At 49.2% G+C, this 22,772-nt stretch overlaps 1 protein-coding gene across 1 annotated transcript in view; it reads left to right on the top strand.

The window, feature by feature from the left end:
* The window catches only part of SORCS3 (sortilin related VPS10 domain containing receptor 3), a 519,093-nt gene that overhangs the window by 435,660 nt on the left and 60,661 nt on the right, over positions 1-22,772 (top strand). The window contains exons 15-17 of the mRNA XM_083149862.1: positions 3,581-3,698; positions 18,347-18,477; positions 21,611-21,724. Coding sequence (XP_083005988.1) covers positions 3,581-3,698; positions 18,347-18,477; positions 21,611-21,724 — 363 coding nt within the window. The remainder of the gene's footprint in view (positions 1-3,580; positions 3,699-18,346; positions 18,478-21,610; positions 21,725-22,772) is intronic.

Raw genomic sequence — 22,772 nt, 5'->3', positions numbered from 1 at the left:
ACACGCCGCACTACTCCTGTTTCCTCAGCTAAACACATGCTGCACTACTCCTGTTTCCTCAGCTACACACATGCCGCACTACTCCTGTTTCCTCAGCAAAACACATGCTGCACTACTCCTGTTTCCTCAGCTACACACATGCTGCACTACTCCTGTTTCCTCAGCTACTCACATGCCGCACTACTACTGTTTCCTCAGCTACTCACATGCCGCACTTCTCCTGTTTCCTCAGCTACACACATGCTGCACTACTCCTGTTTCCTCAGCTACAGACACACCGCACTACTCCTGTTTCCTCAGCTACACACATGCCGCACTACTCCGGTTTCCTCAGCAACACACATGCTACACTACTCATGTTTCCTCAGCTAAACACATGCTGCACTACTCCGGTTTCCTCAGCTACACACATGCTGCACTACTCATGTTTCCTCAGCTAAACACATGCTGCACTACTCCTGTTTCCTCAGCTACTCACATGCCACACTACTCCTGTTCCCTCTGTTTACACACATGCCGCACTACTCCTTTTTCCTAAGCTACAGACACACCGCACTACTCCTGTTTCCTCAGCTACAGACACACTGCACTACTCCTCTTTTCCCACATGCCGCACTACTCCTGTTTCCTCAGCTACAGACACACTGCACTACTCCTCTTTTCCCACATGCCGCACTACTCCTGTTTCCTCAGCAACACACATGCCGCACTACTCCTCTTTTCCCACATGCCGCACTACTCCTGTTTTTCAGCTACACACACACTGGAGGTCATTCTGGTTGGCTCACTACGAAGTGATAGCTCACTGCTTAGCTAGCCTTGTAACGCCGCCCGCCGGGTGTGCCAACGCCTGCCCCCGCTGCATAGCGAATGTACCCACCGCACTGCGAATGGATGTTTTGCGACTATCGAATGATTTCTGTAGTGCTTACAAATCTAAGTTAGTCTCTTCTGACAGCTGACGTCCCGTTACATCAGACACCCGCCCCCAGAATGCCATGTGCTCGCTCGTGTTTGCATGGGGAGGCCCAGCGTTTTCCCTGGCGCACCCAGTGTTTCCATAGAAACGCCCCCAACTTATCAAGTGCAACAGACACTATGCAAGTCTCCGTAGGCACCCGCATAGAAATCCTGCACATGCGCATAAGCAAATATGAGTATGCGCAGAGCTCCAACATTGAACCAACGTTCAGTAACCAGAATCAGAGCCGCACTACACTTCCCGCATGTCGCACTACACCCCAGAGTAAGATAAAGGGTTATAGTGTGTGCTGAGCTGTGTATTACATTAATAACACCCCCGTACAATTCCGCTATCTCTCAGCATCGCTCCAGCTTTTACCTTGGCGCACAACGGTTATTATTCCACGTTATCTGTGGAATGTTCTCATAATATCTTCTCTCCCACTGTCCTCACGCTCTGCAATGTACACAGTTAGTGCGCCGTTCCCTCGCAGGTTGTCATAGTGATATTAGTAGGAGCTGGTGACCTTCTACTGGAGAAGCACCATACAATGTACTTATTACAGGGAACCGTATCCCTCCGTGCTGTCATTTACATAATTAACTGAAGTGTTTGATGCACTGTATGTTATATCAGGTGTCGGATACATCATGCTTATAGTTTTATATGTAATTACCGCGCAGAAGCTTCCGACAATTTACAAGTAGCATAAAAGCTTAAAAGGCTAAAAAGTAACGTTCTTGGGGCCTGATTGATGGACGGTAATGCGACCGAAGCCGCCATTTTCTTGGCTTGGCAACTTCTGATATTAGCGCGTGACATTGCCGCACAGACTTGCCCTCAAACCCTTTGCAACAACGCCCTATACGTGCAAGAACACGGGACGTCAGGCTTAAAGGCGGGCCTATGGCTATGCAGACTGGACATGACAGTAACGATGCAGCAGCCATGTTTTTATGCATAATAGCTAACCTCAGATACACACCCCGCTTGTGCAGCAGAAAGGGATTTTTTCAGATCCCTCCCCACCTCTATCAGTAGCTGCCGCGATGACCAGGTAGACACATATATACTTACATGTTATTATGTATGTAATATACGTGCTGGATCGATTCAGCGACATCCTCTCATTAAGCTGCATGTACAGATGACAGGAGACGCAGGAGGGCAGGTCCCTAGTGGTGGCGCCAGTACACATTAAGATGATTTGAGCGAATTACTCATATTGTCATGTAGGACCTTATTCAGGTTGGCTCAGTAAGCAGGGAATTTACGTTGCTTACCAAGCGGTTAAACGCCGCCCAGTGGGCGAACGCTCTCCCCCTGCAAATAGACGCTTCACTCACACATCCATTTACAGGCGAGCATGTGGGAGAAAAGTCATTTGATGGCCCCTGACCATCGAATGTTTTTTTCTCCCGCTTGCAAATATTTTACATTGATGGCAATTCTGCAACTGGCCATCAATACTGCTAAACTATGCAATGGATGACCATCGATTTTTTTTTTACATATCGATGGTCATCCATTGTGTTTGATTGATTGGCCTGTGGGCCAATCAAAACATGGAGGCGGGGCTTTGCGGGTGTCAGGGGCGGAGCTATGCTCTGTGTCCCGGCACTTTGGAAAAAGTTTTGCTGTTGCATCGATGGAGGGAAACCATCTGGTTCTCCCCCATCGATGGCAAAAGTATTCAACATCGGCCATGAACCATTGATGATTTTGAATCGTCAATGGCCATCCCCACCTGGGAGAGTAGGCAAATAATGTACGGCCTGTTCCCTGTACTTATTAGATCGATCGACTGGCAGGGCATGCTGTACTAGTAGTTCACCAGCCGCTGGACTATGGGCAAGTGCCTATAGTATATTATCTATAGTGGTGCGTACACTTACCATGGGCGCGGGCGCAGCTATAATAACTGTGTTCTCACAGGAACTAATCTGCGGACTCCTTGGCATTCCTGACTGTTCCCTGTACTTATTAGATCGATCGACTGGCAGGGCATGCTGGACTAGTAGTTCACCAGCCGCTGGACTATGGGCAGGTGCCTATAGTATATTATCTATAGTGGTGCGTACACTTACCATGGGCACGGGCGCAGCTATAATAACTGTGTTCTCACAGGAACTAATCTGCGGACTCCTTGGCATTCCTGACTGTTTGCCATCTTCAGATTTACCAGGATTAAGAACCGAGAGACATCTATTCATATTAAACTGCTGAATACCAGCGGAATATTGATCCTGAGTCCTCTCATAGCTCCGGAGGCTGAGATGTAAAGAACATTATATTCAGACTAAGGGGGAAATTTACTAAAGGAAATTTGTAAAAAATAGGTGTATTTGTATCCAGAAATACACTTATTTTTGACATTTAATATACCGAAAATACGGCAATTCGTATTCGTATTGACAGCACATCAATACGAATACGAATTGCCGTATTTTCGGGATATTAACTGTCAAAAATAAGTGTATTTCTGGATACAAATACACCTATTTTTTTTACAAATTTCCTTTAGTAAATTTCCCCCTATGTATCAGCTCCTCACGCTGGGACACAATACTGAGATCAAAGCGTAACTGCGGTTGTCCTTTGTGTTTCCCCGCGCAGGGTCTTCGGACACTTCAGCCTCCTATCCGAGTGGCAGCTGGTGAAGGTGGACTATAAATCCATTTTTGGACGGAAGTGCAACGAGAACGACTTTGAAAACTGGCATTTGCACAACCAGGTATGACGTTCCCTGGTACAGATGGCGCTCAGATTCCTCAGCACCGTATCCAGGTCATTAGTTAGAGTGTCTGGGGGGGTTTAATGGGGCCTGAATGGCACCAGGTCGAGAAAAGTTTTCCAAAAATATACTAAGAGTGCAGAACTGAAATACAGAGTTGTTGCAGCCCGGGGGGGGGGGGGGGGGGGGGGGTATTCAGATTCAGACCATGTTCCTGAGTTGTTGCAGCCCGGGGGGGTGGGGGGGGGGGGGGGTATTCAGATTCAGACTATGTTCCTGATTCAGGGTTAGAATCTTTTTTTACAATAACAAAATAAAACTGCAAGTTACTCCTCCAAACCATGTTGCAGTCGAAGGTTGTAAAACTAAAGTATGGTTTTACATGCAGGGCAAATACAGGCTGCTTTTGCATGCTGCCTACAACAGGGCATTATAGTTATAAGTGGCACTACAGGGGGGCATTATGTGTATAAGCGGCACTGCAGGAATCATTATGTGTGTAAGCAGCACTGCAGGGGGCATTATATGTGTAAGCAGCACTGCAGGAGGCATTATATGTGTAAGCAGCACTGCAGGAGGTATTATATGTGTAAGCGGCACTACAGGGGGCATAATGTATAAGCGACACTACAGAAGGGCATTATGTGTGTAAGCGGTACTACAGGGGGCATTATGTGTATAAGCAGCATTGCAGGAATCATTATGTGTGTAAGCAGCACTGCAGGGGGCATTATATGTGTAAGCAGCACTGCAGGAGGCATTATATGTGTAAGCAGCACTGCAGGAGGTATTATATGTGTAAGCGGCACTACAGGGGGCATAATGTATAAGCGACACTACAGAAGGGCATTATGTGTGTAAGCGGTACTACAGGGGGCATTATGTGTGTAAGCAGCATTGCAGGAATCATTATGTGTGTAAGCAGCACTGCAGGGGGCATTATATGTGTAAACGGCACTACATAAGGGCATTATATGTGTAAGTGACACTAAAGGGGGCATAAAGTATAAGCAATACTACAGAAGGGCATTATGTGTGTAAGTGGCACTACAGATGACCATATATGTGTCTACAGGGGGAGGGGAGGTTAGGGATAGGCTACAGGAGGGGAGGGTTTGGCTGTGGGAGGAGAGGTTAGGGTCATTCTGCGGGTGGGGAGGGTTAAGCTGTGGGAGGTTTGGCTTAGGCTGCAAGCGGGGAGGTTAGGATTAGGCTATGGAAGGGGAGGTTAGGCATAGGCTGCGGGAAGAGCAGATAGGGTTAGGTGGTAGGAGGAGGAAGTTAGGGATAGGCTGCAGTAGGAAAGGGTTAGGCTGCAAGCGGGGAGGTTAGGGTTAGGCTGCAGGAGGGGAGGTTAGGGTTAGGCTGCAGGAGGTTAGGGTTAGGCTGCAGGAGGGGAGGTTAGGGTTAGGCTGCGGGAGGGGAGGTTAGGGTTAGGCTGCGGGAGGGGAGGTTAGCGTTAGGCTGCGGGAGGAGAGGTTAGGGTTAGGCTGTGGGAGAGGAGGTTAGGCTGTGGGAGAGGAGGTTAGGCTGCAGAAGGTTAGGGTTAGGCTGCGGGAGGGGAGGTTAGGCTGCGGGAGGGGAGGTTAGGCATAGGCTGCGGGAAGAGCAGATAGGGTTAGGTGGTAGGAGGAGGAAGTTAGGGATAGGCTGAGGTAGGAAAGGGTTAGGCTGTGGGAGGGGGAGGTTAGGGATAGGCTGGGGGAGGTTAGGGTTAGGCTGCAGAAATGGAGGTTAGGGTTAGGCTGTGGGAGGGGGAGGTTAGGGTTAGGCTGCAGGAAGGCAGGTTAGGGTTAGGCTGCAGGAAGGGAGGTTAGGGTTAGGCTGCAGGAGGGGAGGTTAGGGTTAGGCTGCAGGAGGGGAGGGTTAGGCTGCGGGAGGGGATGTTAGGGTTAGGCAGCAGGAAGGGAGGTTAGGGTTAGGCTGCAGGAAGGGAGGTTAGGGTTAGGCTGCAGGAAGGGAGGTTAGGGTTAGGCTGCGGGAGGGGAGGTTAGGGTTAGGCTGCAGGAGGGGAGGTTAGGGTTAGGCTGCAGGAGGGGAGGGTTAGGCTGCGGGAGGGGATGTTAGAGTTAGGCTGCAGGAAGGGAGGTTAGGCTGCAGGAAGGGAGGTTAGGGTTAGGCTGCAGGAAGGGAGGTTAGGGTTAGGCTGCGGGAGGGGAGGTTAGGGTTAGGCTGCAGGAGGGGAGGTTAGGGTTAGGCTGCGGGAGGGGAGGTTAGGGTTAGGCTGCGGGAGGGGAGGTTAGCGTTAGGCTGCGGGAGGAGAGGTTAGGGTTAGGCTGTGGGAGAGGAGGTTAGGGTTAGGCTGTGGGAGAGGAGGTTAGGCTGCAGGAGGTTAGGGTTAGGCTGCGGGAGGGGAGGTTAGGGTTAGGCTGCGGGAGGGGAGGTTAGGGTTAGGCTGCGGGAGGGGAGGTTAGGCATAGGCTGCGGGAAGAGCAGATAGGGTTAGGTGGTAGGAGGAGGAAGTTAGGGATAGGCTGAGGTAGGAAAGGGTTAGGCTGTGGGAGGGGGAGGTTAGGGATAGGCTGGGGGAGGTTAGGGTTAGGCTGCAGAAATGGAGGTTAGGGTTAGGCTGTGGGAGGGGGAGGTTAGGGTTAGGCTGCAGGAAGGGAGGTTAGGGTTAGGCTGCAGGAAGGGAGCTTAGGGTTAGGCTGCAGGAGGGGAGGTTAGGGTTAGGCTGCAGGAGGGGAGGGTTAGGCTGCGGGAGGGGATGTTAGGGTTAGGCTGCAGGAAGGGAGGTTAGAGTTAGGCTGCAGGAAGGGAGGTTAGGGTTAGGCTGCAGGAGGGAGGTTAGGGTTAGGCTGCAGGAAGGGAGGTTAGGGTTAGGCTGCAGGAGGGGAGGGTTAGGCTGCGGGAGGGGATGTTAGGGTTAGGCTGCAGGAAGGGAGGTTAGGGTTAGGCTGCAGGAAGGGAGGTTACGGTTAGGCTGCAGGAAGGGAGGTTAGGGTTAGGCTGCGGGAGGGGAGGTTAGGGTTAGGCTGCAGGAGGGGAGGTTAGGGTTAAGCTGCGGGAGGGGAGGTTAGGCATAGGCTGCGGGAAGAGCAGATAGGGTTAGGTGGTAGGAGGAAGTTAGGGATAGGCTGAGGTAGGGAAGGGTTAGGCTGTGGGAGGGGGAGGTTAGGGTTAGGCTGTGGGAGGGGGAGGTTAGGGTTAGGCTGTGGGAAGGGAGGTTAGGGTTAGGCTGCAGGAAGGGAGGTTAGGGTTAGGCTGCAGGAGGGGAGGTTAGGGTTAGGCTGCGGGAGGGGAGGTTAGGGTGAGCCTGTGGGAGGTGAGGATAGGGTTAGGCTGCAGGGGAGGGGAGGTTAGGGTTAGGCTGCGGGAGGGGAGGTTAGGATGCAGGAAGGGAGGTTAGGGTGAGCCTGTGGGAGGTGAGGTTAGGGTTAGGCTGCAGGGGAGGGGAGGTTAGGGTTAGGCTGCGGGAAGGGAGGTTAGAATGCAGGAGGGGAGGTTAGGGTGAGCCTGTGGGAGGTGAGGTTAGGGTTAGGCTGCAGGGGAGGGGAGGTTAGGGTTAGGCTGCGGGAAGGGAGGTTAGAATGCAGGAGGGGAGGTTAGGGTGAGCCTGTGGGAGGTGAGGTTAGGGTTAGGCTGGGGAGGGGTGGATTAGGGTTAAGCTGTGGGGAGGGGAAGGTTAGGCAAAGTTATGATTCCATCGCTATTGTGAGCTTCGGAACTGTGACTTCGGGAATGAGAACCTACTGTAGCTATTTAGTAGCAATCAAAAAACATTTTCATTTAAAAAATTATTTATCGCCATCGGTCTCCTTTCCCGCATCTCAGGAAGATGTTGCAATTTAGGGATGGCCATCAGTGTGGTTACCAGTGACGGCTAACATCGATGGTAGTATGACAGTGGCCATTGGTGGTCACCTATGCAATGGATAACCATCAGTGGTTTCACCAACTGACGGTCATTCCCTGTTCTTCGACTAACTGGCTCATGGACCAATCAGCTTCTGGGGGTGTGGCTTTACATGCATCAAGGGCGGGTCTATGTTATGTGTCATGTCACTTAAAAAGTTATGTTGTGTCCTCTTTGGAGGGAAACCGTCTGTTTCTCCCTAAACAAGGGCAAAAGCATTCAACATTGGGCACAAAACATCAATCATTATGTATTTTTGACGGTTGCTGGTCAGCGCTGCTGCACCCTGACATCAGAAATGATATAGCCCAATACACCAGTCACAGCCATAATACATACAGTATGTGTCCCTCTGGGTGTAAGAGGACCCTCAGGCCAGGAGACCATGTACGAATAATAGGTTTTGTCATGAACTTGACATGGACTAAAATAATTATTATTGTGTTATTTTACGCTTAGAGTTTCTCCCTGCATATCGCTCCTGACTGCTACATAACCCAGTAGAGCGTACCCAGCGGGCGCTGCTGTCACTGGTCGGCCGGGCTGCTATTTTTGGAAAAATAACAGGATAAGGGCACAGAATAGGTTTTGTATTCCTTTTCAATCAGTATGAGAAACAGCTAACTAAATGTAATTACCTGTCCGGTTCTCACACCACACCACTACCTGCCTAATCCGCATTAATTATACACAGCCAGGCGGCATTGTGAATCCTCAGTGCAGCTAGACGGCTGTAGTCTCCTTGTGCTAGCCCTGCGCTGACATTTACGCTTTCATTGCCCCAATTATTGTGTGTTTGTGTGTATTTTTAAAATCTCGCCCCCTCTTACGCCAGCTCTCACATACCCCTCATATTCATATTTTTCTGCATCAGCATTTCATTTAGTTTGTAGTGTAACAGGTTCGCCGTTCAGATAGGACACAGCAGTTCGTTTTTGGTATTTGTGTAATATCGTATAAGCCCCAGATCCACTTTACAGCAAATAAAGGTTCATATAGACAATCAAGAAATATATTTATCCATGCAGTGGTCCTTGTGTGTGGTACCACTGGGCACTGGCAGTCCAAGCGTCTGGCGCTACAATACTTAGGCCTACTAACTGGCCCCTACCAGGCATCAGCACCCGGAGCAGCAAACATAGTAAGGTTATCACTTCTTAACCCTTTACAGAGCAGTTATGACCTAAGAAACATAGCACTCTGTTTCACGACAGTAAATTGTCCTTAGCATTACTTATTTTACTTTTCATATTAACCACTGAAATTTGGGACATGCCTCCTCTTTTCTCCTCTGCAGAGAGTTTTTCATTCTCTTCTGTATGTGGTCTGTGCATGCTCGGTGTAAAGGCCCCCATACATTAGTCCGACTTGTCCTAGGGACAAGTTGGACTTGATTTCCCCGGCAGCTCCCCGGGAGGGAAACACACGATTAGGCACTTGATGTGCCAAGTTATGCATATGGTAAATCGCATGCGATTTATCATATGCAACTACCGGGGAGCTGCAGGGGGAGAGCCGGGTGGAGGACGCTGGGGAGCTGCAGGGAAGTGCCGGGCAGGGTGAGCTGACAAATAGTCAGCAGGCGGGGGACGCCAGTGAGCCGGGCATGGGGAGAGGCTGGGAGTGGACACAGTCAGCGGGCGGGGGGACGCCGGTGAACCGGCGAGGGGAACAGGTCACGTCCGTGCTGGGCAGGAGGACCAGGCAGGCAGCAGCAGCTTCATGGAAGAAAGCCCCAATACAAACGAATGGGCAGCCAGTGATTGGCTGAGAGCTCTCTCAGCCGATTGGCTGAGAGGGCTCTCAGCCAATCACTGGCTGCCCATTCGTTTTTACTGGGGGTTTTCTTCCATGAAGCTGCGGCTGCCTGCCTGGTCCTCCTGCCCAGCATGGACGTGACCTGTTCGAGTTCCTTCCTTTTCAGGGCGGGTTTTCTCTCAAGCCGGCTTGAGAGAAAACCCGCCCTGAAAAGGAAGGAACTCGAACTTATACTCCCAAGTATCTCTATTTTTGCGCCTTTTTTATCTATATCCCAATTTCTTCCAAATGTCTATATTGTTGAAGTTAAGGTGTATCTTCAGGGATTGTGATTTTTTGGGCAGCATTGCGCCACGTATTACCTGTCAAATTTTTTTGTACGGCATGAAATACCGCCTGTCGGGACATGTCGGCTCAAAAAAACAGTGAGAAACCCCATGTCGACCTTTTGAATGTCGACCTAGACGTTGTCGAACTAATGACCTTTCAACCTTTTCCCATGTCGACCTTTTCCCATGTCGACCTAGACCCATGTCGACATAATGGTGTCGACCAAATTACTGTCAACCATAATGCTGTAAACCAAATGACTGCATCCCGTTATTGGGTGATTACCAGGAGTGCCTGTGATTTCATCATTCAGTGATGTCAGTATGGGAAATAGTATAAGGGGGACTGTAGATGTGTGCTATGCTGGAGCTCTCTGGGAGTGACATCACTGACACTGGTGGCGCGCGCATGATGTCAGCTCTTTAGCTTGACTACCGATATTTTTTTGGCTCTTTACCTCTGACCGGTTGGCCACCCCTGATTTAATGTCACAATTCAAAATGAAATACAGTTGTTATCCCTGTTAGCAATACATTGTAGGATATTTGCTTTGGTTTACTAGGTCAGGGGTGGTCATCCGGTCAGAGGTAAAGAGCCAAAAAAATATCGGTAGTCAAGCTAAAGAGCTGACATCATGCGCGCGCCAAAGGCGCATGCGCCAAAAAAGGGGCGTAGTCTATTTTGACCCCTTGGGTGGGTGTGATACAAATATGCCTCCAATAGTGCAGTTCCATATTTACATATGCCCCCAATAGTGCCAGATACACATATGCCCCCAACGGTGCCAGGTATGCACTACACGGTGCCGGGTATGCCCCCACAGTGCCAAAAAGCTGGTATGCCCCTACAGTGCCAAAAACCTGGTATGCCCCCACAGTGCCACAAACTGCTATGCCCCCCACAGTGCCACAATCTGCTATGCCCCCACAGTGCAAATGTCCCAGCAGCAGCACTCACCGTTGTTGCTGCTGCTGCCAGACGGGGAGAGGACAGTCTGGTGTCCCCCTGCAGTCCTGTCATGTCACCGATGGGAGGAGAGCACAGCACACCGCGCGTCTCCTTCCCCCTCACTTCCCTGTGACTGGGCCATCCACCAATCAAAGCTCGCTGGCCGGCTCCTGATTGGCTGCTGTCCCATGAGCTCTGATTGGCGGACAGCCCAGTCACAAGAATGCACAGTAAGGGGTAGGAGAGATGCGCGATGCGCGCTCTCCTCCCCTCAGAAGGAGAAGGGATTCAGGGAACCGGCAGCAGGGGGGACTGGGACAGATGGTGGGCGGCGGGCAGCAGTGGGAGCAGGAGCCGTACTTTACAAAGGGGAGAGCCGCATGCGGCTCAAGAGCCACGGGTTGGCTACCACTGTACTAGGTAATATTTGTGCCCCACCCCCAGAGAGAGTGGGGGCAGGAGAAGAGATAAAAAGAGGCAAGAGACAGCAGGAGGAAGAGAGAGGGTGAGAGTGTGTGTGTGTGTGTGTGTGGGGGGGGGGGGGTGTGCGGAGGGATAAACAGAGAGGAGAGAGAAAATGTGATGGATGAGAGCAAAAAAGTGGAAAGAGGTGGGGTGGGGGAGAGATATTAAGAGAGTGGGGGTTATAGGGAGTGAGAGGAAGTGGGGAATGGTAAGAGATGATAGGGGGGAGGGAGAGAGTTGGGTTGAGGGGGTGGATGTTTAGAGGGCATGGGGAGGAGGAGTTTGTATCAAGTTACAGTACCTCCACCCTTCCTCCCCTCTTCACATAGGGACCCCCGTCCCCTTATCTTGTTATACAGTAACCCCCACCATCCATCCTCAAACCTCATGTCACATAGGACCCTCCACCCTCCCTCCTCACACATGAACTAGGGATGGCTATCATCTATCAGTAGTAGAGTTTGGATTGTTCTCCACCATCAGTGGTGGAGAAGCTGGTGATGGGTTTTTGCTTCTGGTGTAGGGGCTTAACTTTGCCCTCAGAAGCCAGATCAGACCCCCCCCCCCCCCCCCCCATTACCAATTACCATGCTGCCCAATGTAGGAATGCCTATCAAAGGGTGCAACCATTGCCATCGATGAAATCATGCCATAAATGGTGACTCCTTTTGATGACCATCACTAACTGGAACCCCTACCTTGTCATACTCCCCCCACTCATCACATCCAATCCCCCACCTGCCCCACCGCTCCATGTGTAGGTCTCTCTTGTTATATAGGAGACTCTCCTACTCCCTTCTTCCCATCCCTTTTTCATCATGTAGGGGACCCTTGTCACCTCCTCACCTCCACTGCCCCTGGCTTAATGAAGCCCCCCTTATCACATGATGAGCAGAACATTTCACCCAAAGTTGGGGCAAAGATTTGGGGGAGTGAGGTGCTCAGGTGTAAATGGGGAGAGTTGGGTAGTACGCTGTGTTTCCATGCTGCCCCTCTGCCCGATCCAACACTGCGATGTGGGCAGTTTAACCCCGTACAGGAAAACATTGCAGGATTGATAATAATTCCCGTTATGATAGAAGTGCGTAATGAGTTTGAAGAACATTTAAAGCAGGAAACGTACTGAGGTCTTGTTCTACTGGTCAGTGGCGATCGCGGGGAGGCGCTGAGAAAATATGGGCGCAGGAGGAGCAAACTCCATAGTCACGCCACTGTTACTGGTATATGTTTCTATATTGCACTCTGCCGCACTTTATCACCAAGGGGGTAATTCAACAGCGCTCGCTAAGCGGCGGTCCTTTGCTGTTTAGCGGTGGCTTAACACCCCACCCCGCCACCGAATCACTTGGCATCATGTGGACACATCCCCTCGCATGCGTCTGAAGGGGAGAGAAATCATTCGATGGTCTGAACTGACTTTTGTTTCCTTCAGTCCGCCGAAGAGGGGGCGGGTGTTGACATCATTTTGTGTTTTTGTTTGGGGGTTTTATTTGATTTTAGTGCATTCATGATATAAATTGATATGTAGCATTGTCTTATTAATGTTATTTATATACTTTACACGTATATTATTTCTGCTGAACATCGTTCTCCTATTCTATGGGATTAATAAATCTGTTACATTTTTTTCTTGTTCTTGTGGGACTGGAAGATGGAGCGTACCCATGAATTGTTCCCAAACACACAGAAAGGGAACTCGCACAATAATCCGCGTATCAGTTAGTGCCATTAGTCTATCAGTTGAGCCTTCTAAATGGCAAACCCTCTGGTGTAAGCACTTTAGTTCTTATCTGATTGCTAAGAAGCCATTAGAAGTCCTCCCCCCTCCCCCCGCGGGCACAAATCTACGCTCTGCGCGAGAGATGGCATCAGGAAAGCTGCGATTACTCCGAGTGTTACGGGGAAACGCTTCTGATAAAATACAAATCACAGAACTATATCAGAGTAGTGTATCAGAGCTCTGCAAAACTCTTAACGAAGAGGGATTCATTCTCAAAAATAAAAACGTTATATTAATGATTAATAAAGATTACTAAACAAAGAAAAAACTTTTTCGCATTAAAAAAAAAAAAGCCTCCAGGCTTCACCCATCCAGGGCTGAAGCCCGGGGCCTATAAGGCCAGCGTCCACAGGCTACGGACGCCGGCCTGAGGGTTAAATCACACATTCCTAACATTGCTATCAGGCCGGCGTCCACTGGCCACAGACGCAGGTGACAGCCCCCGGCTTCAGCCCTGGACGGGTGAAGCCTGGGGGAGGAGACCCCTTTATTGGGGGGGTCCCCACTCCTCCAGGTACCCCGTCCAAGGCTGACCAGCCACGGTGCTCATGGTACGGCCGGGGGACCTTATGTAAAAAGTGTCCCCCGGCTGTGGCATGACACCGCGGGCTGTTGGAGCCCAGTACTGGTTTCAAAATACGGGGGACCCCCAGATTTTTTGTCCCCTGTATTTTTGGACCCAGGACCGGTCCAAGAGTCAGGGGCTGGTTTCAGAAATACAGGGGACCCCTATGCTTTTTGCCCCCCGTATTTTTGGAACCAGGTCCAGCTCAATGAGCCCGGTTATGCTCAGGAGGGGGGACCCCACGCCATTTTTATTTATTTATTTTTTTATACAAATTCGCACATTTCCTCAAATCTGCACATTTTCATGACTAAAATTCTCCCATTATCGCACGTTTTTGCCTGGAATATGCACCTCATTAAATATGCAAATTCACTGCAAAAAATGCGATATTAAAAAGTGCGATAATAGGCGAATTTGAAAATGAATAAAAATCGCATTCTATTACAGGTCACCCCATATTTCTTATATAAGTTGACATTACCGGTCATTACGGTGAATACAAAAAGGTTTGCTTGGCAATTATCACACCTATTTTGACAAATTCACTTGGCACCCAAAGGGTTACGCTTGTGTCGCTCTTATGTCAGTGCCGACCTATGGTATCTTGACCATTTTTACGTGTCGACCATGTCACTGTCGACGAGCCCATATACCGTAACCGAACACAGAACATAGTCATGTTATAAAACAAGTAATGATCCTGTCATTCATGTTATTTGCAGAATTCCTTCCATTGAGCTGCACTCGGCTCCGGGGATTAAACATTCTGTATATATCCTTACTATTACCCAAACAGGAACCTGTCGGCACCATAATTACGCCTCAATTAGAGGCAGCGTAGGCGTTTCCCTGGAGGATGTTCGTTTATCAGCGTTCTATTGATTCCGCCCACTTCCTGCTCTCACAGAAATGTTATTACAGCAGCTGAGAGATTAACTTAGTAAAATATTCGGTACTTATGTAGTATCTGGGCGTCCGATTTAGAAATCGCATCGCATCGCATCGCATGCGACCAAATCGTATGTGATGCGATGGTCAAGATTTTTCCATAGGATTCAATGTTAAAATGGTCTGAGTCCATTTTAACATAGAATTCAATGGGAAAAAGGGGTCCTTTACCTTTCCCCACTATCCAAGTGGGCATGGAGTTGGATATAAACCTGTGGCGAGCGTAGAGTTGATTTTATATAGCGTGGCGAGCGTAGCGAGGCACCGAGCCCGAAGCGTGGCGAGCGTAGCGAGCCCCGCGAGGGGAAACCGAATACTTTTTAAGAAATATGCGTCCCCTCGCGGGGCTCGCTTTGCTCGCCACGCTTCGGGCTCGGTGCCTCGCTGCGCTCGCCACGCTATATAAAATCAACTCTATGCCCACTTGGATAGTGGGGAAATGAACAGGACCTTCTTAACATTGAATCCTATGCAAAATCGAATCGCATCGCATCTGATTGTATGCCTTAAGGTAAGGCATACAATCACAAAATCGGCAGCCCAGATACTACATAAGTACCAAATATTCATTTAACCTTCAATGATCGGTCTGCACAATGCCGCATCGCTGCGAGACGTCCTGAGCGCAGCGTGCGAGAGTGCTCCATCGCTGGAGGGTTAACAGAGACTAACGGGGAGCAATGGGTTCTGGCCTATTATAACAGTTATCAGTAGCGCACACATATTAGGCGGCGTTGTACAGAGGGCCTGATTCAGTTTTGATCGGTTGGGTATGTATAAGGCCCTGTTTCCAATGGTGTGGCGCATGTGCGAATGGACGCGTGTGCAGACACCGTATGCGAGTATCACACTTGCCGAGGCGTTAACTCGGGCAGGGGAGGTAAGGGTTGGACAGGGGCTAGTGCTGGGGAACTCCCAACGTTTTTTCGGCATACCCATGACACAGGCTTCTTGGGGAGGGTGGATGATGTCACATGATGCCAGCCCCCTTTTTGGCCATCTCCATTGGGAGAAAGACCACCTAGACTAACTATTATTGATTTTCGCTGGTGCGCCCTCATAAGAGGGGATGTATAAGTGTACACATCGCATGCGGGGATTCACGGGGATCAAGTGGACCAGACAACGTAGGCATGTGCTCCCACTGTAGCTGTTACAGGCTGTGATTGAAAAATGACAGTTAGGAGCCGACTGGTTGGTACTGTATCTCTCTACTTTAGCTCTCTCCAAGACTTAGAACATAGGCCCTATATGTAATTTCCATAAAATACACAGGGGCCACTTTTGCTTTTGGGCCGTTGGAGGAAGCCCGCCCAAACGCAGGTAGAGAACATACACACTCAATACAGTTGGGGTCCACATTGCAATCATTTCATGACCCCCATGTAAGGAGACAGCAATGCTGACCACTGTGTCACCCTGCCCCCATATATTCACATGAGCTACAGTACATAGGTGCGATTTATGTTTTTGCTGGTGGGTGCTCAAGCCAAAAATATAGAGGTGTGGCTTCATGGGGAAGAGGTGCGGCCACAAAATAATACCAATATATTATTATGGAGCACAGTTGTCTCCAATATTCAAATTACGGCAACAGAGTTCCACATACATAAATACCCCCACAGTGCAGGTACATAAATGCCCCCACAGTGCAGGTACATAAATGCCCCCACAGTGCAGGTACATAAATGCCCTCACAGTGCAGGTACATAAATGCCCCCACAGTGCAGGTACATAAATGCCCCCACAGTGCAGGTACAAAAATGCCCCCACAATGCAGGTACATAAATGCCCTCACAGTGCAGGTACATAAATGCCCCCACAGTGCAGGTACATAAATGCCCCCACAGTGCAGGTACATAAATGCCCCCACAGTGCAGGTACATAAATGCCCCCACAGTGCAGGTACATAAATGCCCCCACAGTGCTGGTACATAAATGCCCCCACAGTGCAGGTACATAAATGCCCCCAAAGTGCAGGTACATAAATGCCCCCACAGTGCAGGTACATAAATGCCCCCACAGTGCAGGTACATAAATGCCCCCACACTGCAAGTACATAAATGCCCCCACAGTGCAGGTACATAAATGCCCCCACAGTGCAGGTACATAAATGCCCCCACAGTGCAGGTACATAAATGCCCCCACAGTGCAGGTACATAAATGCCCCCACAGTGCAGGTACATAAATGCCCCCACAGTGCAGGTACATAAATGCCCCCACAGTGCAGGTACATAAATGCCCCCACAGTGCAGGTACATAAATGTCCCCACAGTGCAGGTACATAAATGCCCCCACAGTGCAGGTACATAAATGCCCCCACAGTGCAGGTACATAAATGTCCCCACAGTGCAGGTACATAAATGCCCCCACAGTGCAGGTACATAAATGCCCCCACAGTGCAGGTACATAAATGCCCCCACAGTGCAGGTACATAAATGCCCCCACAGTGCAGGTACATAAATGCCCCCACAGTGCAGGTACTCTGCAGACAGAATACACTCTTCCCGGCATACTGTTTCCCAGGTGGTCGCAAACTAGCAAGTTAATATGGCGGCCCAGCAGCGGGACTCAGGCCCGTGGGTGCTCATCAATTTCTGTGGGTGCTCGGGCCCTTGAGCACCCACAGAATCGGCACCTATGCTACAGTATAAGACTCTGGGCTCGTTCACACCTGCATCATCCACTTGTTTCTGCTTGCAGGGTCTAATATACTGTATTGTATAATGTATAATGGATAGGTCAAATGTTCTCATCATTAACATAAAAAGGTCACAAAATCTATTTTGCAGGTTAGCGGGTTAGGGCTTCCAACCAGCCTGGGCCGAATGTTACCGCCGGCGAATATGGCACAGCGCAGGAGTGATTACTGCAATACACAGTAGATGATGGATATAACGTACTAGTTTGTTCTAAGGCTAAACCATCTGGAGCTTCAGTTGTACTGGATTTATCGCCGGTATATCTGGTCCAGGACTATCGGGGCCGCTGAAATACCCGCAGGGCCTGGGTGCTGGAGGGGGTGTGGACACAATCCAAAAGGCGAGACCATGCCCCTTTGAGAGACAAAATATAATATACTAAGGGCCTGATTCAGCCCTGCTTGCTAAGCCGCCCCAAACGAACGCACAACCCCCCCCCCCCCTCGCATGCGGCCTGATGGAGGAAAAATCATTTAATGGGCTCGGCCTATACTTACTTTTATCCTGGATAGAGATGGCCGAAATGGGGGCGGGCGCTGACGTCATGTGACCTCAGCCGCGCGCACCAGGCAGGCATGCCCATAAAGAAACCGTTGGCGGTCCCCTGCCACCACCCCCTGTCTGCCCATCGGTGAGCAGATGCCCCGGTAAGTGTGAAACTCACCAAAGGCATTCGCTCTGGAGATGGGCAAACTCCAACAATGGACCGGGGTAGCGAATTCGGCCCCCATTGAGCTGGACTGAATCACCCCCTAAAATGGGAGTACTATTTCATATGGGATGTTGCTATAGGCAACCAATCAGAATCTACTACTTCTTATTTATTTTGCACCTTCTAGATAGAATCTGATCGGTTGCTAGGGCGACCAACTCGTCCCTTTAATTCGGGACACATATTAATTACACAGGTTCTGTGGCTGATTAAAACCAGGTGAAATGGAGTCTTGAAGTCATCCAGCCACAGAACCTGTGTAATTAATATGTGTCCAGAATTAAAGGGATGAGGTGGTAACCCTATCGGTTGGCTATAGCAACATGCCATCTTCAATAGAACTTCCTGTCGTAGTAAATTTCCCCCTACGTCTCGTGATATTTGGCAATTAGTAGCCCCTCCCCCCCCCCCCCCCCCCCGCTACTATTTGTAACCTGTTAGATGGAGAACATACAGGAGACACGCTCAGCGTGATGTACCAGATACATGCTAAGCTCTGACTTGTACATGTAACTATTGTAGTCGTCACCCCGGCAGACGGTCCCGTCACCCTGACCATAATATTACTGTGTTGTCCTCAGAGGGATTTCTGTGTGATGGGCGAGAGGAAGACCTATAGGAAGCGCCGGCCTGGGTCCAGGTGTATGCTGGGAAAGGACTATCTCCGGACAATCACGGAACCCTGCATCTGCTCGCACTGGGACTTTGAGTGGTGAGTGCAGTGAGTGTAACAGTGTGACTGAATAGTTAATTACTGCTACAGCACACACACACAGACAGACAGACAGACAGATAGAGATATATATACACACACACATATGCATACACAGTGATAGAGCGACAGTGGCAGCCATGTTGCATTTATCAGCATGGCCCTTGCTAGCAATGTATTTTGTCGGGGCTGTATGTAGGATGCCGCTGACAATGTGCGGGAGTGCGCATCGACAGCAACATAGCGCTTACACAGTAGACGGGTTGGGATCATTTGGTCTACAGCATGATGGTCGACAGTCATTAGGTCGACATGAGAAAAGGTTGACATGGGTCTAGGTCGACACTGGAATAGGTCTACATGGCAAAAGGTCGAAAGGTCATTAGTTCGACAGGTCGTTAGTTCAACAGGTCATTAGTTCGACAATGTCTATGTCAACAATCAAAAGGTCGACATGGGGTTTTTCACTGTTTTTTACCTGCATGTCAACACCGTCGACATGGACACAGTTTTAAGTGCACCGCATCCCCTTGCATCGCTCGCTGCGCTCAGCACACTATTTTATTCTCCCACCACGCTCTACTGGATGGTAGGGCATGAAGTACCGCCTGTCGGCACATGTCGGCTCAAAAAACAGTGAAAAACCTCATGTTGACCTTTTGACTGTCGACCTAGACACTGTCGAACTAATGACCTGTCGAACTAACGACCTGTCAAACTAATGACCTGTCAACCTAACGACCTGTCGAACTAATGACCTTTCGACCTAGAACCATGTTGACCTTTACCCATGTCAACCTTTTCCCATGTCGACCTTTTCCCATGTCGACCTAATGACTGTAGACCAAATGACCGCATCCCCAGTAGACAACTTGCCCAACATGTCGGTGCAATCCGGCAAATCATCTAGTGTGTAACCAATTTAAAATTGGGCAAATAAATTTAATCATTTTGCATGCAGGTTAAATACTGTCTGCAGAACACGAGGACACGCACTGACACTAGAGGGAGGAAGATTAAGTTGAAACATGAGGAAGAATTACTTCACAGAAAGAGTAGTAGATAAGTGGAATAGCCTCCCATCAGAGGTGGTAGAGGCAAATACAGTAGTACAATGTAAACATGCTTGGGATAAGCGTATTGATATCCTTACAAAGAAATAAGGATCAAATATGGTTTGAGGTAACATGTTAAATAAGGGGCAGACTAGATGGGCCAAGTGGTTCTTATCTGCCGTCACATTCTGTGTTAAACGCTGGACAGTAATTTAGCTATGAGCCAGGACACAATCCTGTGGGAGACTCCTGTTTGAAGCTCTAATCTCCTGCTGTCCTGCATTATAAATAACATATCCATAGTCTTAGGATTCTCCACGGAACCCAGCGTTCCTGGCAGTGATTGCTACAGTCACTAGCATGACTTCTGTCCAGGCTCATCCTCCTCTGCCGTCCACTGTCAGGAGGACAGGTGGCGGTAGCGAATATGGTTTACCTGACTTCCTGTGATCTGTGTCTTCCTTTCTCAGCATCTGTTTCTGCTAGTGTGTGTGAGCTGTGTAATGTTTAATTAGTAATCTTTAGCTAACCACAAAAAAAATACAATACAAAAAAGTTTTAAAATTTAATTTTAACCAAGAGACCATCAGTAAAAAAAGAATTCATACAAGATCAAATTGCATTTATCCCTTAAAGTGTTCAAGAAATATTACAGTGATTAGCTGCAAATAATAAATCCAGCATTGCAGACAGCATTGTCTCACTCCCCCCCCCCCCCCCCCCAACAACCTGGCTAGTCATGTGTGCTCACCTCTGCTTCAGCCCTGTACTATGCAATGCAGCAGTAAGTGCATGTGAATCACACCCTCAGTCATGGCGTGCTCCTATAGTGTCTGCTTCTGTGACGCAGCCAGGCGCTCAGGCACCAGTTACTGAGATCCAGCTGATGGCACATTTCCATTCTCCTGTATACAATATCTGTCCATCACCTCGCTGTAGAAGACGAGATTACAGAAGAGTCTTTGGTGTAATATACATTTATAAAGTTCTAATGAACACGAGAGCATCCTTAGGGCGGAGAAAACGTTTTTTAATTTTGTTCAACATCGATGTGAGTCGCTCGTACGATAAAGCAGTTAATGAACCATTTTTGCAATTACCGTGTTGCCCGCAGGCTGGTTGTACGATGAAAGGCTGAGCCAGCTCCGGTGCCACTTATTACAGTGACGGGAAGACAGGTTATCACACGTCTCGGCTGCATCGTAGTCTGCGGCCGCTGTCTCCCAGTATCACCACTCTGCTGTGTGATGCGATGAGCAGAAATATCGATGTTTCCAGAACCAGAGAATATACTGCATTTAAAATTTTAAGATGATCCAATAGGAAGAAATGTATACTGAGACAGGTGAAAGTGTTTCTGGCTGTCAGAAGACTGACAGACGAATCCCAAGAGGAGCTGGATTTGTAAACGTACCCTCTCCCCAGACCCCCCTAACACTAATCATCCCTACTGGATGCCTAACCCCGCTCAACCTAGCCCCCAACCCTTCCCATCAGTGCCTAACCCTACCTGCAGCCTTATACCCCTTTTCCAATAACTACCAGGGTTGGACCCGGGACGTTCGCAGGCCAGGGACAGTGAAAACTGGTAACTCGGGTTGTCGCGAACCGGATCTTGTTCACTGCTAAGCAGACGCCACTCCCAGCACTGCCCCATGCTGTCATCTCCCAGCACCGCCCAACCCTGCCTCCCGATGATGTCACCCGCCCAGCTTAATGCCAGGTCGGGCTTCTAATGGAAAAGCCCTCGCAAGCCGGGTACAAAATCCCAGGTGCTACATGGCTTGCTATCCCAGAATTGTACAATTATTATTTTTACTGTTATTAATTATAATAATAATAATAATAGTAACAATATCTTATATACTGCAGTAAATTCAGTTGTGATTATTGGAAACAATGATAGAAGCAGACTGGTTAGTAACAGACAGACATAGAGGTAGGAGGGCCCTGCGCGTTAGCTTGCACTCAATAGGAAACTAGGCATTGATACACAATTGTTTGAATATTAGATCCGCAGCCTGTGGGCCGCAGCCCGTCGTAGCCTATTTCTCATGTTCCTGTTTGCTTTGTTATAGTGACTATGGCTACGAGAGACACGGAAAGAATCAGTGCACCCCTACGTTTTGGTTTAACCCAACTTCCATCTTAAAAGACTGCGGCCAAGGGCAAAGCTATCTCAAGAGCAGCGGGTAAGAGCTCAAACACACACGGAGAAAGTAGTGCCTACGTAGGGGCCCATTTATCGAGATAAAACTCGTTGTGAATGATAAAACCTGCCTACAGTATGATACATGGGGCTCCAGCCAATCAGCTCACAACTGCCATGTGTTCATTTCCCAACTCTCATGTGTTGTGCTCCCAACAGTCATGTGCTCAACTGTCATGTGTTCATCTCCCAATGGTCATGTGTTCATCTCCCAACTGCCATGTGCTTATCTCCCAACTGTCATGTGTTCTTCTCCAAACGGTCATGTGTTCTTCTCCAAACGGTCATGTGTTCATCTCCCAACTGCCATGTGCTTATCTCCCAACTGCCATGTGCTTATCTCCCAACTGCCATGTGCTTATCTCCCAACTGCCATGTGCTTATCTCCCAACTGCCATGTGCTTATCTCCCAACTGCCATGTGCTTATCTCCCAACTGCCATGTGCTTATCTCCCAACTGCCATGTGCTTATCTCCCAACTGCCATGTGCTTATCTCCCAACTGCCATGTGTTCTTCTCCCAACGGTCATGTGTTCATCTCCCAACTGCCATGTGCTTATCTCCCAACTGCCATGTGCTTATCTCCCAACTGCCATGTGCTTATCTCCCAACTGCCATGTGCTTATCTCCCAACTGCCATGTGCTTATCTCCCAACTGCCATGTGCTTATCTCCCAACTGTCATGTGTTCTTCTCCCAACGGTCATGTGTTCATCTCCCAACTGCCATGTGCTTATCTCCCAACTGGCATGTGTTCATCTCCCAACGGTCATTTGTTCATCTCCCAACGGTCATGTGTTTAGCTTTCATCTGTCATGAGCTCAGCTCACAACTGTCATGTGTTTATCTCCCAACTGTCACGTGTTCATCTCCCAACTGTCATGTGTTCATCTCCCAACTGTCATGTGTTCTTCTCCCAACGGTCATGTGTTCATCTCCCAACTGACATGTGCTTATCTCCCAACTGTCACGTGTTCATCTCCCAACTGTCATGTGTTCATCTCCCAACTGTCATGTGTTCATCTCCCAACG

This window comes from Crinia signifera, chromosome 6, assembly GCF_055691185.1.
Source record: "Crinia signifera chromosome 6, ASM5569118v1, whole genome shotgun sequence".
Lineage (NCBI taxonomy): Eukaryota > Metazoa > Chordata > Amphibia > Anura > Myobatrachidae > Crinia > Crinia signifera.
The sequence above is the reverse complement of the archived record's forward strand: the minus strand, read 5'-3'. Positions and strand labels throughout refer to the sequence as shown.